The sequence below is a fragment of the Aythya ferina genome, assembly GCF_964211825.1.
Source record: "Aythya ferina genome assembly, chromosome: 27".
NCBI classification, from domain to species: Eukaryota; Metazoa; Chordata; class Aves; order Anseriformes; family Anatidae; genus Aythya; species Aythya ferina.
In genome coordinates, this window is record NC_140310.1 from 107,041 (window position 1) to 123,495 (window position 16,455).

General features: G+C 63.6%; 2 protein-coding genes across 5 annotated transcripts; both read left to right on the forward strand.

The window, feature by feature from the left end:
- The first annotated feature begins 2,560 nt into the window (after positions 1–2,560).
- Positions 2,561–11,406, forward strand: SLC20A1 (solute carrier family 20 member 1). Of its 2 annotated transcripts, none has more exons than XM_084499220.1 (10): positions 2,561–3,086; positions 3,165–3,305; positions 3,441–3,526; positions 5,427–5,523; positions 7,330–7,449; positions 8,876–9,136; positions 9,215–9,779; positions 9,884–10,069; positions 10,405–10,489; positions 10,694–11,406. In XM_084499220.1, exons 1-10 carry the CDS (start codon positions 2,741–2,743, stop codon positions 10,853–10,855), a joined length of 2,049 nt encoding a protein of 682 aa, XP_084355346.1. In that variant the 5' UTR covers positions 2,561–2,740; the 3' UTR covers positions 10,856–11,406. The 2 variants fall into 2 exon arrangements, with proteins under 2 accessions (XP_084355346.1, XP_084355345.1); XM_084499219.1 differs by having other exon boundaries at positions 2,604–3,086; positions 9,218–9,779.
- Positions 11,407–11,777: 371 nt separating this feature from the next.
- Positions 11,778–15,785, forward strand: LOC311424242 (cytosolic purine 5'-nucleotidase-like). 3 transcript variants are annotated; one of them, XM_084499223.1, is made up of 18 exons: positions 11,778–12,049; positions 12,418–12,491; positions 12,587–12,704; positions 12,815–12,910; positions 13,043–13,134; positions 13,214–13,271; positions 13,392–13,485; positions 13,607–13,660; positions 13,746–13,829; positions 13,948–13,989; positions 14,085–14,192; positions 14,305–14,371; positions 14,445–14,615; positions 14,776–14,827; positions 14,950–15,010; positions 15,104–15,280; positions 15,406–15,453; positions 15,534–15,785. In XM_084499223.1, exons 1-18 carry the CDS (start codon positions 11,793–11,795, stop codon positions 15,600–15,602), a joined length of 1,722 nt encoding a protein of 573 aa, XP_084355349.1. In that variant the 5' UTR covers positions 11,778–11,792; the 3' UTR covers positions 15,603–15,785. The 3 variants fall into 3 exon arrangements, with proteins under 3 accessions (XP_084355349.1, XP_084355348.1, XP_084355350.1); XM_084499222.1 differs by having other exon boundaries at positions 14,950–15,280; XM_084499224.1 differs by lacking the exon at positions 12,418–12,491 and having other exon boundaries at positions 11,963–12,049.
- The last annotated feature ends 670 nt before the right edge of the window (positions 15,786–16,455 follow it).

Sequence of the window (16,455 nt, forward strand, 5' to 3'; positions counted from 1 at the left end):
GTGACTGGATGCAGCCCCAAGCCATCCACGGTTGCTCTGGGTGCTCAGGAGGTCACATCCCTGCCTCTGCACCCTGCTCCACCCCGTGTCCAGGCAGGACCCCACCAAGCCACCGCACCTTGTCCCCACCCTCCAAATAAGCTGACGGCAACGTTATGGTTTGGTGGAGGTCTGGAGAGGTGGGAGCACATCTCCTCCCTCCGCGGGGCCGGGGATAGCCATGAGCCAGGCTGGGAGCAGCTCGATTTGGGGGGGACCTTCCTACCCCAAAACCCAAGCTGGGGCCTCTCCCCCTCTGCAAGGAGCCTCCTCGCTCAGAGCCCTCCGGTACGGCCGTGTCTTGTCCCAGGGAGCCTGGAGCTGGACCCAGCGCTGGTGATGTGGGCTTAGCGGTGCTGAGCGGAGGTGCTAGCCAAATCCAACCGAAATAACTCTGGGGCCGTTCCTTCCCTGGGTGCATGGCCCGGCATCCCCCCGCAGAAGGTCAGGAGGTTCCTCACAGCCCATTTCTCCAGGCCGCCGCAGTTCCTCTGGATGGCAGCACAGCCCTCTGGTGCGTCAGCCGCTCCTCCCCATCCTCTGTCATCAGCAAAGCTGCTGAGGGTGCACCTGCCCCGTGCCCAGGTCAGTAACGAAGGGGTTGGACAGCACGCACTCCAGCTGCACTTTGTGCCACCAACCCCGGCGGTTCAGACAGTTTTCCTTCCACCTCGCTGCCTGCCTACCTACCCGGTGCCTCGTCACTTTGTGTATGAGGATGTCGTGGCCAGCAGCATCAAAACCTTGCTAAAGTGGAGGGGAACAACGCCCGCTGCCCTCCTCTTCCACCCAGCCAGCCACCTCGCTGTGTGGGCAGTCGGGCTGGCTAAGCTCAGTGTCCCTGTTGGAAGTCCACACTGCCCACTCCTCATCAGGTTTTTCTTCACCATGTGCTTGGAAATCATTTCCAGGAGGAAATGGGATTGGGAGCCCCAAGCCCTGGGTCCCCACAGCATCGTCCAGGGGCTCCCACCTGATTCTCCAGCAGATGCTCACCTGGGACAAAAGGGAGACCATGAGGGACAGGGATGGGGTCAGGGTGCAGGGTTGTCCTCTGCCACCACGGGGGGAGCCAGGAGAGGTAAGGAGACCCCAGCACCCATCTCCCCTTGCCCTCAAGCCTGCCCAGGGCCGCGGCACAGCTGCATGCGCCCGGTGCTGCACGTGGCCGGGGACACGGGGCCAGCAGGGACACGGGGCCGGCAGGGACACGGGCCGGACTCTGGCCCTGTGACGCGGGGTCAGCGGGGTGGGGGCACCCAGGCCACTTCCCCCAGCGGATGCCAGCAGCAGGCCCACGTCAGAGGTGGCCCCACGAGGCGATGGCTCACGACGACCCAGCCCCGAGCCACTGACCCGTGCTCCGGCCACACACAAGCCAAGTGCTGGACACGGGTGGGCTCCCTGCCAGCCCCCCGGCCGGACACCCCGGCTTCCTGCGCTGTGCTGACCCCCTGCCCCCGGCCGGCTCTGCCCGCTGGGCCGCGGTTCCTGCCGGGCAAGGGTCGCCCGAACAAGGGAAGAGCTGGGCAGCCGCGGGGCACCGGGCACGGCCTCGAGGGGGGCACGGAGCAACGGGGCAGCGCTCACGCACGTGTCCCCGTGCACGAGGAAGCAGGAAGCGTGCAACAGCGGCGTGCAAGGACGTGCACACACCCAACGGGAAAACAGCGGGTGGGGGGCTTGGGGCCAGCCCCGGGCACCCCGGGGGGCTCCTGGGGGCGGCCACAGCCAGCACCGGGGGGAAGGGGGGACACGGGGGGACACGGCGGGCCCGGGGCGGCCGGGGGCTGGTGCCCGGCGGGCCCCGTGCACGGGAGCTTCACGGCGGTGCCGGGTGGAGCTGGGGCAAGCCCGGGGCTGTGCCCGGTGCCGTGCCCGGGGCCCGGATCGCGCCCGGTGCCGGGGCCGGTGTCGGGGCCGCGCCAGAAGCGGGCGGCGCCCACGTGGAGCCGGCGCGCGCTGCCCGCCGAGAGGCGCGCCAAGAGGTCCCCGAGCAGCTCCCGGCCGTTGAGCGGCCGGCAGCCAATAGCGGCTCGGCCCCGCCCTCCCGGCGGCCGGCGGGCGAATGGGAGCGCCGGGCGGCTCCGGACGTCACGGGGCGGGGCGGGGGATGGCGGCGGTCACGTGTCAGGGAGGCTATAAAAGCCCGGGAGGGGCCGGGCCGAGCTCAGCGCGTCCCCAGCCCGCGTCCGGTGCCCGCGTCCCGGTGCTCCCGGAACCGGCCCCGTCCCGGCCCCTGGGCGCTGTCGGTGAGCGGGGCGGGGGAGGGCGGCCATGGGCGGGGCTCGGAGGGGGGGGGTTGGGAGGGATTTGGGAGGACCTGGGGGGGCACATGGGAGGGGTTTTGGGGCGATTCCGGTTGGTTTCGGGGCTTTTCGGGGTTTTTCGGGGCTTTTGGGGATGGGAGCGGCCGTTGTGTCCGCGCGGTGCCGCCCGCTCAGCGCCCGCTGTCCGCAGGATGAAGAGGCCGCCCCCCCGCCCGCCCTCGCCATGGAGCCCGGCCCGGCCCTGACCGCCCCCGGCCGCCCCGCAGCCGCCGCCGCCGCCGTCGCCGCCCGCGCCCTATAGCAGCGGCCCCGCGTCCCGCCCGCAGCCCTATTTAATTTTGTACCTTATTTATTGTCGCACCTCCGTACCTCACGCTCTGTTTACATCCCGAGCCCACCCCCACCCCGTCCCCAAACCGCCGGCAGCAGCCATGGATTCGGTCCCCACCGGTGTCACGGCGCTGGCGGAGAGCGGCGGCGCGGTGCCGGCTGCGCTGACCGGCTTCCTCTGGATGCTGGTGCTGGGCTTCATCATCGCCTTCGTGCTGGCCTTCTCCGTGGGTGCCAACGACGTGGCCAACTCCTTTGGGACCGCGGTGGGCTCGGGCGTGGTGACGCTCCGCCAGGCGTGCATCTTGGCCAGCATCTTCGAGACGGTGGGCTCCGTCCTGCTGGGGGCCAAGGTGAGCGAGACCATCCGCAAGGGGCTGATCGACGTGGAGATGTACAACGCCACGCAGGAGCTGCTCATGGCCGGCTCCATCAGCGCCATGTTCGGTGAGTGCCCGCGTGCCGCGCCGTGCCGTGCCGCCCCGTGCCGGTGGCTCCGTTACCAGCCTTGTTCTCGCCCTTCAGGATCGGCCGTGTGGCAGCTTGTGGCTTCGTTCTTGAAGCTTCCCATTTCGGGTACCCATTGTATCGTCGGAGCAACGATTGGCTTTTCCTTGGTGGCCAAAGGGCAGGAAGGTGTCAAGTGGTCTGAGCTGCTAAAAATCGGTGAGTGCAGCGAGGTGATGGCTCCAGGCACAGTGCGACCACCTCTGCGTGCAGCACCAGCCCATGCTGCCACCCTGCATGTCCAGGGCTTCCCCTCCCAGCAGCGTGGTTCTAATCACACCTCTTCTCTCCTAGTGATGTCCTGGTTCATCTCACCCCTCCTGTCTGGCATCATGTCTGCTATCCTGTTCTTCCTTGTCCGTAGGTTCATTCTTCATAAGGTAAGGATGGGCCAGCTGTGTGTTGTGACAGCCTGGGGCTGCTGGGGGCTCGCAGCGTGCCCGTTAGTGGGTCTGGTTGGCTTATGTGCATCAGAAGTTCTGCAGGTGCATGGGTTTGGATGTGTGCTTGTGGTGAGCCTTGAGTGGGCACCGGTCCAGGAGCAGCTGAAGGGACCTAGGGGAAGACGAGAGCTGCACTTGTTCTGTGAAGTGGAGCCCAGGAGATAAGGAGGCTTCACTTACCTCCTCCAAAACATCTGGGCTGGCAGTGTCCCTTGCCTGGCTGGAGGAGAACCAGCTGCGGCTTCCAAGTAGCAAAGCAGCCTGGAATTGATAACATCAGAGCTTCTTGTCAGGATTTTCCTTGACTCATGGTGCGAGGGTGAGCCGTGCTGCAGATGAAGGCAACGACTGACAGCGATGGCTTTGTTTTGAAGCCGGAAGGGACAGAATTGTCCCTGGTGCTGTGGAAAGTGTGCTTTCCCCCCAGGAGAGGCTGGCTGGGCAGCCCACACCTCCAGGCTGTTCTGTATCACCACGAAGCAGAGCAGTTTCTGCTGGTTTTATTTTTCTGAAGCCGGGCAGGGTTCTTGCACCTCTCTGGGTGCTGCTGTATGCCAGGAGGCACGACTTGTGGCCGTGCCAATTTGCACTTCCTTCAGCTTGTGTGATCTGCTCTGGCATTAGCCTACAAAGGAACTGCTGCTTCCCGTACGTAGGAGCAGCGTTTCCATCCCAAGTCACCTGCGAGCAGCAGGTCTAAAGCTACTTTGGGGGGCTCAGGGGCTGCATTTGGGGCAGCATGCCCTGAGGACAGAGCTCAGGGAACCCCGGTGTCCTCTTCTTGGTCACCGTGAGTGCAGTGCCTGGCCTGGGAGCCAAAGTCCAAGCCTGGGGTGAAACCTGCAGCTGAAGCTCCTCAGGCAAATTGTTCCAGGTTCTTCTCTGCCTTAAAACTTGGTCAGGTAGCAGCAGCCTCCTGGCAGGGCTGCGAGGCTCCAGGTGAACTCAGAGGCTCTGTGGTGGGGCTTGAGAACGAACTTTCCCTGTTTGAAGGGTGTGGAGGTCCAGGAAAAGGAAATTGGCACCCAAAATGTTGCAAATGGAGGTGGCGGCTTTAATGTCACCTTTTGGAGGTGACAAACCTCTGTGAAGCACGCGACACTGCTGGTGAGGGACACTCAGCCAGCCGTCCAGGGGAGCCAACTCCAGCATTGTTGTGTAATCAGTTTGTTCTGCGCATTTGAGTTTAATGACTTAAATGAGTTTAGGGCTGGGATCTAACTACTTCTGCTTCGAGAGATGTTAAGATCGTATCGCTGCTGCTTTCTGCCTGGCAACCTGCTAAAACAATCCGGCGTCACTGCTGTCGGAGTAACCTTGCATAACTGGCCTTTGAGAGCTGTGCTTGCCCCCCGTGCTTCCTGTTGTCGAGTGGCCCTGGCACGGAACCGGCTGCTTGCGGCCCCCTCGCCGTGGTCGGCAGCGCTCCGTGCACTTGCATCAGCACGGGACCCGGATTGCTGGGCAGCGGTAGAGATTAAGTGCTCCTGCTGCTGGGGCGAGGGCCTCTCTGCGCAGGTATGAGGCCGAATAAGCTGCTTGTGGGTGGTGGACTTCCTTGTGCAGCCTGGGTCAGCTGGAGAGGCAAAACTGACAAATGGTTTGGTCTGAAAGCACCCGGTGAGGTGAAAAATCCTGCGTGGTTGGAGCCTGAGGAAGGGCTGCAAGAGCTTGCGTGTGTTTGCAGGGGGTGTCGGGGGCCTGGAGGTGCCCCCTGGTTCTGGCTGGGGGCACGCTGCAGGGCTGAAGGCCTGGGGAGTCTCACGATGTGGCTGGGGGTGGCCACTCCTGTGGTGCTGGGCTCTGGGTTCCTGCAGCTCCCCACCTTGTCTTGTAGGCAGACCCCGTCCCCAACGGCTTGCGAGCTCTGCCTGTCTTCTATGCCTGTACCGTGGGGATCAACCTCTTCTCCATCATGTATACCGGCGCGCCCTGTAAGTACACGTCTGAATACTTGAACCTGAATTTTGGAATTCTTTACAAAGCCTCCATTAAATGCACGATTTACCCCTTTTTGCTTTTCAGGGCTGAATTCTCCTAGAAGGCGGCTGGCCTGTGCCGGTTACAGAAGGCGGCAGGCTAGCGTGCGCTGAGTTCTGTACTAGATAGTTCCCAGCCAGAGGCCTGCCCAAACTAAACCCCACAGACCTTTCTCCTTAGACTCCCCAGCACTGGCAGATAACGCGACTTCCCCTTCTCCTTCTCTCTAACCTGTGCTAACCTCAGGTACCAGCTGCTGCTGGGAGGCTCCTCGGGCTCCCCACAATCCGGTAGTGAGGCTAGGAGCAGGGCTGGAGGCCGGGCGTGGAGCCCGTGGCCTCTCTGTTCACCTGGGCCCTAAGAATAAACTAATTATCCCCGAGACTTCCTGGCGAGAAGAGCTGGCGCACTGCAGCTGGCACCTGTACTGAGAAGAGGAGTTCGCTGCAGTTTGAAAGCCCTTTGGGAACACCAAATTGAAATGTTTGTTTGGCTGTTGTGTAGGGGGGGGACAGAGCCGGGCAGGACGGGAAAAGCACAGCCCTGTCGCCCGCCCGCTTGGCACGGGCGTAATGAGCGGCGTACCCGCAGAGCCCGAAGGCAGGCTGGTGGGGGAAAAATACCAAATCATAACTTCCATCAGTCAGAGTAACTCGGCGTGAGCTGTTTTCAGTCTGAGTGGGTTTCCTGTTGTGGAACAGTGGAAGAGGTCGCTGGAGGCTGACAGGAGGCAGTGCTTTTTGAGGCTTTTGAGGGTTTTCTCTGTAAACAGTGCCTGGAAGGCTTGCGAGGGCCATCAGCTCCCTCCCCTTGGTGTGCCTGGTGCGGTGTCCAGCCCGGCGGGCACGGGTGAGGAAGAGGAGGAGGCTGAGAGGCACCGAGCTCACTGAGCAGCAGTGCTGCTCCGGGTTGATTCACAGCTCGGCCTCCCCAGGTGGATTCGTGTTCAGCCCGAGTGCCTGGCTGGAGGAGTGGGGCGAAGCCTCACGCTGCTCCCTGTGGGCTTCATAGCCCTTGGCAAGCCAAGGTTGGAGGCTGCCCAGGGCTCAGAGGTTATCAGAGTGTGTTATGGTGGTCTGAGGGCTGCAGCAGGACATGCAGGAGCTGAGCCATCACGAGCACTCCATCTCCTGACAGGTTGCAGCAGACCGTGAGGTGTAAGCGCCTGCTGGAAGTCACGCTGCATGTGGGGGCGCTTGGAACTAGGTCACTTAACACCTTGGGTGCCTCTCAGCAGGTTTCAGCAGAGAAATCACCTTGGGAGAGGTGCTGGGGGCAGCCCGGCTCTCTGGTGGGAGCAGCCGAGGTCCTGCCTTTGCTCTCCCCCCGGCTTCCCAGCCCGATGTGCCAGGGGAGGCAGCACTCACTGCCTGCTGCAGCAGCCTGGCTGCGTTTTTCTGTGACATTGCAGCAAGGCAGGACACGGGGCTGTGCGAGGCGGGCGCGAGTATTCCTGGGGCTGCTCAGGCAGAATGCACACCGGGCGCTAATCGGGTTTGGCTGCGGGAGGGAGGAGGGAAAGTGTCTGAGCATGTGAAAGAGATTAGCTTTTGATGGGGGAGATTGTACCCTGGTGGGGCTCCACGTGTGCTAAGCTCCTGGTTTCCGTGTGGTCAGCAGTGGATTTCCCATTAAATTGGAAGCTCGCTGGCGGGCCGGCCAGCCCGGGCGTTGCAGGTGGAGCTGCTCTGCACACCCAAGTCGTACACGGAGGGGGCTGTGGCCCTGGGGTTTTCAAGATCCGTTGTTTTATTTCCTAGTGCTGGGCTTTGACAAACTTCCTCTCTGGGGTATCCTCCTAATTTCGGCGGGGAGTGCTGTTGTCTGTGCTCTCGTCGTCTGGTTCTTTGTATGTCCGAGAATGAAGAAGAAAATTGAACGTAAGTACCCGCCTCTTTGTGATCCTTTGGGGGAGGGCGCGCTTACTAACAAACTTCCTTTCGCAGCGGGGAGACCTCATTAGCCCCAGGGCTGTTATTAGCAGGGATCCTTAGCTGCAGTTATCACTTAAGCTGCTCTGCCAGCCCTGAGTCACCGGGTGCATCTCACCAAGCCACGGGCTGGGCCCTGCGAGCTCCTTGCCACCTGGGGGCTGCTGAGACCCCAAAACCCCCCTGGGAGCAATGTTCTGCTACCTGGCAGCTGCTGGGCAGGGCAATCCTGAGCTGCTCTTGGCACTGTGGCTCAGGCAGGAGGCAGCGAGGCTGTCAGCTGGCGTAACCTTTAATCCCGGGCATACCTGGTGATCAATCTTTGGCCCAGCAGCTGCAGATAGCAAGTCAGAGCTGCCTAATCTTATGAAATCCTTTCCCCGTGGCAGAAATGTCTGTTGAAAGGCATCCAAAACAGCAGTCCCGGCACCCTTCTAACAGCGCAGGCAGCTCGGAGCTGTGCGGGGTCTCGCACACGAGCTCTGCGTGCAGTCAGCTTCCTCGTTGGATGTAGGTGAGGGGATAGCGAGTGTCCTTGTCAGGCTGGTGGAGCTGGGGTGTGACTAACATTTTTATGGCTGCCCTTGAAATCCTTCCAGCTGCCGGAGCTTCACGCAGCTCCTCCCTGCCTTCAGCTGCTGTGCGTGGGGCTGGGGGCTGCTGGGGGCTTGGTGCCAGGGTGGGTGGCAGTTGTGGTGGAGGTGTCTGGATGGGCTGAGCTCCTGTTTCCAACCGCTGTTTGCAAGTTCCCAGCAGGAACAGCCTCAGCTTCCTGGGCTTGGTGAGGCACCGGCTTGGCTCCCCTCGGAGCAGGAAACCAAGCAGTGCGGGGAAGCTGGAGGCTGCTCCTGGCAAGCCGGGCTGTTTGGGTTTGCAGCCCGGTGGCAGGAGCTGGAGCCAGGCCCCAGGCAGTGGGGAGAGGATGGAGAAGTTCAGGGGGTCCCGGGAGAGAAGCAGGGCCCTGTCTGGGTGCTCCCCTTGTCTTCAGGTGCTGCGCTGCCCGGGGGTGCTGGCAGTAAGGGAGAGGGCACAGACTGAGAAAAACATGGCTTGTTTGTTGAAAGAGGAATCTCTGCCCTCGGAATAACCAGCAACATCCCCATAATGGTGCTCACCACACCCGGTGTGGGTGTGCAGGGGCTAAAAATAGGAGATGAGCTGGCTTGTGACAGTCTGGCTGCTGAGCGTTGGGCAAGGTGTGACTGATGAGCATTGGGGTGAGAGGGAGCAGCTACCAAAGTTCAGTGCTGGGGAGGTGGAAGCCAATTTGTCTGCCATAAATCCTAGCCTTGAGGGCCATGGGCCTCGCGGGCAGCAGGGCGGGTGTGGATCTGGCAGAGGGCAGGGGCTTTATGGCATCTGCTTCTCTTGGCAGGAGAGATTAAATCGAGTCCTTCTGAAAGCCCCCTGATGGAGAAGAACAGCAGCCTGAAAGAAGACCACGAGGAGCCCAAGGCCCCTCTGGGCGATGGTCCAGGCAATGCCAAGAGCCCCATAGCCGAGGTGGTGTCGCCTGTGCCACACCGGGTGGTTGTGGAGGAGAGGACGGTGTCCTTCAACCTGGGGGACTTGGAGGAGGTCCCGGAGCGCGAGAGGCTCCCGAGCGTCGACCTGAAGGAGACCAACATTGATAGTGGTGAGCACTGGGGGGTTGGTGGGGAGGGTGCTGGGTTCTGTGGGTCCCTGGGCACTAACTCCCCTCCTTTTCCCTCAGCAGGAGCCGTGCAGCTGCCCAACGGCAACCTCGTGCAGTTCAACCAGGCCGTGAGCCACCAGATGAGCTCCAGCGGGCAGTACCAGTACCACACCGTGCACAAGGACTCCGGCCTCTACAAAGAGCTGCTGCATAAACTGCACCTGGCCAAAATGGGGGACTGCATGGGGGACTCGGGGGACAAGCCCCTGCGCCGCAACAACAGTTACACGTCCTACACCATGGCCATCTGCGGCATGCCCCTGGACTCTTTTCGGGCCAGGGAGGGTGAGCCCAGGGGTGAGGAGATGGAGAAGCTGACCTGGCCCGCCGCTGACACCAAGAAGAGGGTGCGCATGGACAGCTACACCAGCTACTGCAACGCGGTGGCGGATACGCACCCCGCTGCCGACGTGGATCTGAACGCTGCCCAGGTGGAGATGGGCATCGGCAACAGGAAGGGCAGCAGCAGCTCCCTGGAGGAATGGCAGGACCAGGACAAGCCCGAGGTGTCCCTCCTCTTCCAGTTCCTGCAGATCCTCACTGCCTGCTTTGGCTCTTTTGCTCACGGTGGCAATGATGTCAGGTCAGTGGGGCTGGCCAGCCAGCTCAGCCCTTCTGCTGTCTCTGTGGGGCGGGCGCTGCCCTGCTCAGCTGACATGCCAGCTAAGGGTTGCCTTCCTCTTGCAGCAATGCCATCGGCCCTCTGGTTGCGCTCTACCTCGTCTACCAGACGGGCGATGTGGCTACGAAAGTGGCGACTCCCATCTGGCTGCTGCTGTACGGCGGCGCAGGGATTTGCATCGGTTTGTGGGTGTGGGGACGGAGAGTCATCCAGACGATGGGCAAGGACCTGACTCCCATCACACCGTCAAGGTAAGGCAGGGCTGGAACCGTGTCCTGCTCCCAGAGCCCTGGGCGAGGCGAGAAGGGCTCTTCTCACACCCCTCCAGTGCTTTACCCGGGGCACGTGTGGCCCCGTAATGCCTCCCTGCCTGCTGCCCCCCGCTGCAGGGGCTGTGCTCCAACCTCCTGCGCTGGAGGAGTTGGTCCCAGGCACGGAGCTGGTCCCACTGTGCAGGATCTGCCTGGGCCCTGTGGGGGGAGCAGCCCCCAGCTATGGCTGGGGCCAAATCATCCTGATGGTTGGGGGGGCACTGGGTTCCTGGTGCCAGCCCCGTGCCGCATTCCCACGCATTTTGTGTCCACAGTGGCTTCAGCATCGAGCTGGCGTCTGCCCTGACCGTGGTGATCGCCTCCAACGTGGGCCTCCCCATCAGCACCACCCACTGCAAGGTAAGGATGAGCCCGGTCTCTTCTGCATCCTGTTGCTGATGGGGGACAGGCTGCTGCTGACCCCCTGAAACAGAGCCGTGAGCCTGTGGGATAAGGGAGCTGGTGGCAACGAGGGGCTTGTGCCAGGTCTCCCTGCTGGGGCTCAGCGTGTGGGGCAGCCCCACGGGCGAGGGCTGCGCTGAGACGGGGCCGTCTCCTCGGCAGGTGGGCTCGGTGGTCTCCGTGGGCTGGCTGCGCTCCAGGAAGGCGGTGGACTGGCATCTCTTCCGCAACATCTTCATGGCCTGGTTTGTCACCGTGCCTATCTCGGGCCTCATCAGCGCTGCCATCATGGCTGTCTTCAAGTACGCCGTCCTGGGAGTGTGAGGCGCCTGCTGCTGCCCCGGGCCGCTCGCGCTGTGCCTGCTTTCCGCTGCCGACCGTGAGGGAGCCGAGCTCGCTCCCCCGCCGCCTCCTGGCGTGCCGTAGGCCTGTCCTCATCCACAGGGCTCCCCTCCCTTCTGCCTAGTGTTGTCACTGAAGTATCTTTTGTTTTTTAATGGTTTTGGCGCTACGTTTTTAGAAGGGGGTGTGCGGCTGTGAGCCTGTGCCTGCCCGAGGCATGGCTGTCCCACTGCTCTGTAGGTCTAGATTAGCAGTGACGTGGGAGGACACTTTTATTTTATTTTTATTTCTCATGACTTTAATTCGGATCCCGTTGCAGTGATTCCTCCCCAGGAGGAGGAGGACTGGTGCTGCTGGTCCTTGCCCCAGGCTGGGGGCCGCAGGCTGCGCTGTGCTCAGCTTTGCCTCCATCTGCAGTGGTGACGCTGCCCCGTGTCCCCCTGTGGCTGGGGGGCAGCCCTGGGCCCCCCAATACCACAGCCCCTGCTCACTGCTGCTACCTCGGACTCAATAAAGAAATCCTTCGTACACCAGTGCTGCGCCTCTCTTTTTGGGGGGGTTCTTTGGGTTCTCCTGGCTTTCCCCCCCCATTTCCCAGTGCTGTCCCCCCACACCCTGGGTGTGAGCGGGGCCTGTGGCCCTAGATAAGAGCCCCACATGGCCCCTGCTGTCACGGGACACGGGGGAGGCTTATCACGGCCCCACAGCTGGGGCTGACCCCAAATTGTCACTGCTTTCAGTGGGGCTCCTGGCCAAGCCTGGCACAAGCCCTTGGGGGCCTGGGGGTGCACAGTGCCCCCCACTCCCAACCTCGGGGGCCGGCCCCACAGTTCTTGGGGTTTTGGGGGGCGCTTCCCTCGTGTAGGGCCGAGGGGGAGAGGCCGGGGGCGGTGCGGGGCCGGGCCTTGACCCTTGGTTAATGATTGCCCGGGGGCACCAGGCCGCCCGCAGCCTCCTGGCGCCGTCGGGGCCGCGGCCGTGGGAGGGCGCCGCTGCCTCGGGGCCGGGGGGGAACCGGGGGCCGGGGCTGGGGCCGCGGGGCCGGGGCGGGGCGCGGGGCCCCGTTAAAACGGGCGGAGGTCGGAGGCGACCGGAGGCGGCGGTGATGGGCAGCGAGGGAGAGAGGGGCCCGGGGCAGGGCGACCCCCGGGCGCTGCGGAGGGACTGCCAGCACCGGTGGGGGTTGGGGGGGGGGCTGGAGGGGCGGGGGGAGGATTTGGGGGGAAATGGGCAAATTTGGGCATAGAGGGGGGGTGAGGCCGGGGTCCCCTTGCGCTCGCCCTGAGCAAACGGGGGGGGCTCCGTGCCCTGCGCCCCCAGCCCACCGTGGCTCCGTTTCCAGCTGAAAAGCCCTTTTTTCTACTAAAAGCCCTTTTTTCTACTGAAAAGCCCTTTTTTTTCTGATGAAAAGCCCCTTTTTCTGCTCTGATCTCTCCCCGCGGGGCCCCTTGCCTGGGGAAGGGACCGGGCACCTGCCGTGGGGGGTCTGCGCTCCCCCCGCTGCTCCCCAAACCCCCCCAGTGCTGACCCCCGGTCGCCCCCAGGATCTTCGTGAACCGCAGCCTGGCGCTGGAGAAGATCAAATGCTTCGGCTTCGACATGGACTACACCTTGGCCAGTGCGTGGGGCGGTGGGGAGGGGACGTAGGCAGATTTCGGGGTGCTGCCCCCCCGCCCCCAGCCCGCACCCACGCCACCCCCCTGCCCGCTGCAGTGTACAAGTCCCCCGACTACGAGGAGCTGGCCTTCCAGCTGCTGCTGGAGCACCTCGTCTCCATCGGGTACCCCCACGAGATCCTCGCCTACAAGTATGACCCCACCTTCCCCACCCGGTGAGTGCCGGCGGGCTTTGGGGACGGGATCGGGGGGGACACGCGTGTGGCAGGGGCACCGGGACCCCCCACTCCATCCCACACCGTGCTCACGGGGGTCCGTGCTGCAGGGGGCTGGTGTTCGACGCCCTGTACGGGAACCTGCTGAAGGTGGACTCGCACGGGAACCTCCTGGTCTGCGCCCACGGCTTCCGTTTCCTCAAGGGGTGAGTTCTGGGCTCGAGGGGGTCACAGGGGTCCCTCGGGGTGCAGGCGGTGAGGTTTTGGGTTGTGGTTGGAGCGGCAGGATCCGGCCAGGTGCTCCCCACACTCACAGCGGCTCCGTGCCCTCTTCCCAGGGCTGAAATCCTCCACTACTACCCCAACAAGTTCATCCAGCGGGACGACATGAAGCGCTTCCACATCCTCAACACCCTCTTCAACCTCACGGGTGAGCGACCCCCCCCCAGCCTCACCCCCCGAGCCCTCCCCATGGCTCTGCCCCCACTCACGGCCGCTTTCCCTGGCAGAGACCTACCTCTACGCCTGCCTCGTGGACTTCTTCAGCAACTGCTCCAGATACGTCAAGTAAGAGGGAAATAGGGGAGGGGACAGGACGTGGCACCCCGCCAGTGGCAGTCTGGGTGAGGAGGGGGTCTCAGGGGGCCTCCCGTCACCTTCACACTCCATTTTCCCCCCTGATTGCAGCTGCGACACCGGGTACAAGCACGGGAACCTCTTCATGTCCTTCCGCAGCATGTTCCAGGACGTGCGCGAGGCCATGGACCAAGTCCATCTCTCGGTGGGTGCCATGGGCATGGCTTCACCCCCAGAAGTTTTTTTGGAAGGGGGGGAGTGGGAGGGACAAAAAATGTCTGGATCCTGGCACCACGCCGAGCTCTCACCACCCGTCCCCTCTGCAGGGCTGCCTGAAGGAGAAGACGCTGGAGAACCTGGAGAAATACGTGGTGAAAGATGTGAGTGGCTCTGAGCCCCCCCACCCCAAAACCAGGCCCCCATGCCCCCCCCCGACCCCCAGTGCCTTGACTCTGCCCTCGCCAGCCCCGCGTGCCCCTGCTGCTGAGCCGCATGAAGGAAGTGGGGAAGGTCTTCCTGGCCACCAACAGCGACTACAACTACACCGACGTGAGTAGCAGCACCCTCACGCCTGGGGGGGGAGAGGGCACGGAGCACAGCCCCCCCCACCCCACAGCTGCCCTCCTGAGGGACGGTGTGGTGGCAGTGCCCCCGGCTGTCGTTGCAGGCCATCATGTCCTACCTGTTCGACTTCAGTGACGGGGACAAGGTGAGGCCGTGCTGCGGGTGCTGTTGGCAGCCCCCCCGCCATCCGTGACCCCCTCTTGTCACCCCCCCTCCACCCCGTACCCTGCTCCCCGGCAGGCCGAGACCCCGCAGCGCCCCTGGCGCTCCTACTTCGACCTCATCGTGGTGGACACCCGCAAGCCGCTCTTCTTCGCCGAGGGCACCGTCCTGCGCCAAGTCAACACGGTGGGGACCCGGCCGCTGCGTGCCACCCTCCTGCCACCTTGCGCAGCACGGGCACAGCGTGGTGGCTCCGGCACAGGTGACAGCTCCACCAAGGGGGCTTCTTTCCCCACAGGACACGGGGAAGCTGCGCATCGGGACATACACCGGCCCCCTCCAGCACTGCGCCGTCTACTCCGGCGGTGAGTGCCCGGCCGGGCTGCGCGGTGGCGCGGGGACACGGCAGCACCATGCCCTGATGTGTGGCTGGCACAGGCTCCTCGGACGTGGTGTGTGACCTGCTGGGCGTGAAGGGCAAGGACATCCTGTACATGGGGGACCACATCTTCGGGGACATCCTCAAGTCCAAGAAGCGGCAGGGCTGGCGCACCTTCCTGGTGGTGCCCGAGCTGGCCCGCGAGCTGCAGGTGTGGACGGAGAAGAGCGGTGAGCAGGGCTTGGCTGGGGCAGCCCTCCAACCTGGGACCTCCAGCAGTGACAAAAGCAGACCTGGGGACAGCCGAGCAGGGCGGGACGTGTCCCAGCACCCTGTGGTGGCCGTGCCGGGGCCGGTGGCTGTGCTGAGCTGGACCCTTTGCTATTGCAGAGCTGTTTGAGGAGCTGCGGAGCCTGGACCTCTTCCTGGCGGAGCTGTACCAGTGAGTGGGCACTGGGGGGGGCTGTGGCTGGGGCACCACGGGGTGCAGGGACCTGGAGGAGACACGTGGAGGACCCTCGGGTGAGCTGTGAGACCCCGCTCAGGGCTTGGCTCCCGCTGCAGGCACTTGGACAGCGGCAGCAGTGAGCGCCCGGACATCAGCTCCATCAAGCGTCGGATCCAGGTGACGCCCGGGGACCCATCCCCGCTTGTGCCCCCACATCCAGCACCCCAGCACGGGGCACCGGGTGCCCTGACCGTCCTGCCGTGCCCGCAGAAAGTCACGCACGAGATGGACATGTGCTATGGGAAGATGGGCAGCCTCTTCCGCTGCGGCTCGCGCCAGACCCTCTTCGCCAACCAGCTGATGCGCTACGCGGACCTCTACGCCGCCTCCTTCATCAACTTCCTCTACTATCCCTTCAGCTACCTCTTCCGGGCGCCCTCCGTCCTGGTATGCAGCTCCTGCCCCCACGCCGTGCCTCGGTTTCCCTTCCTGCCTTGAGGGGGCTCTGGAGGACCCCAGTCCGTTGGGTGCTGGGCGCCAGCCCCTCTCGCCACCCCCTCTCTCCACTGCAGATGGCCCACGAGTCGACGGTGGAGCACGGCCCCGTGGACGCCGTGGAGGTGGGCAAGTCCTGGCCCGGTGCTGGCACCCCAATGACGGTTGGGTCCTGTGCCCACTGAGCCCCCCTCCTCTGTCTCAGGTCACAGGGGTCCCCCAGGACTCCATCAGGGAGGAAGAGGAGGAGGAGGAAGAGGATGGCGAGGCCTGAGCCCGTAGCAGCACTGCTGGCTGCCGATTTGGTGGGTGCCAGCCCCCCGAGGGCACTCAGTGAGCCCAGAGGACCGAAGCCGCCTGCAGGACGATCGGTGGCCCCGTCCTGTCCCCGCACAGCGGTGCCCTTCTCTTCTCTTCTGTTTTCACCCTTTATTTATAAAAGGTTCTTTAACTCCTGGCTAAGCTTTATTGGTGTCATAGAGTGGAAGAGACATAAAATCAGTTATGAGGAAAACTTTTGCCCCAGAGCTTGGGAGATGGGAGCAAAGCACGACTCCCAAATCCTAATCCTGCAGCTGGGACTATGTGCAGACCCCTGGGCAGGGGGCGGCAGCCCCAAACCAGCCCCCTCGCTGCCAGCAGGGCCGCATCCTGCACCAGGACCTCCAGATACGGCACCTCAGCCATCGAGGCTTCCCAGTAAAGATGCTGAGCGAAGCCAGCAGTGGCTGTGGTGAGATGCGAAGACGAAGGTTGGGGCTCTGCCCTGTGCTTTATGGCAGCAGCACCGTTTCACCCCTCTCACAGTAGGGAAATGGGGCCGTGCTGCCAGAAGGGTCCTGAGTGCACCAACAGGGCCCAGCTGCACCCCCTGGCCTCCCCCAGCCCCACCACGCACAGAGCTCAGGCCTGGCAACCCCCAAGGACCCCCAAAAGGGGGCAGACCACCACCTGTGTATGATGGCTGCATCCGTGGGGGCCTGTGCCCAAGCTGCTGCGATCCTTCAGGCACCCCAGGACCTCCAACCTCTCCTGGGGGCTAGAGCATGGCACAAGTCTGGCACGGTTGGTGCCACCATGGGTGGCTCTGGCTGTCCAGGACAGGGTCTGTGTGTGCCTCCTGGCAG

Bases quoted from the DNA above. Each gene is read 5' to 3' on its own strand.
- LOC311424242 (XM_084499222.1), top strand. From the start codon at position 11,793: ATGATTGCCCGGGGGCACCAGGCCGCCCGCAGCCTCCTGGCGCCGTCG. The intron at 12,050-12,417 runs GTGGGGGTTGGG...GGTCGCCCCCAG, and splicing joins CGGAGGGACTGCCAGCACCG to GATCTTCGTGAACCGCAGCC. The intron at 13,830-13,947 runs GTGAGTAGCAGC...CTGTCGTTGCAG, and splicing joins GCGACTACAACTACACCGAC to GCCATCATGTCCTACCTGTT.
- SLC20A1 (XM_084499220.1), top strand. From the start codon at position 2,741: ATGGATTCGGTCCCCACCGGTGTCACGGCGCTGGCGGAGAGCGGCGGC. The intron at 3,087-3,164 runs GTGAGTGCCCGC...CTCGCCCTTCAG, and splicing joins CTCCATCAGCGCCATGTTCG to GATCGGCCGTGTGGCAGCTT. The intron at 3,306-3,440 runs GTGAGTGCAGCG...CTTCTCTCCTAG, and splicing joins GTCTGAGCTGCTAAAAATCG to TGATGTCCTGGTTCATCTCA.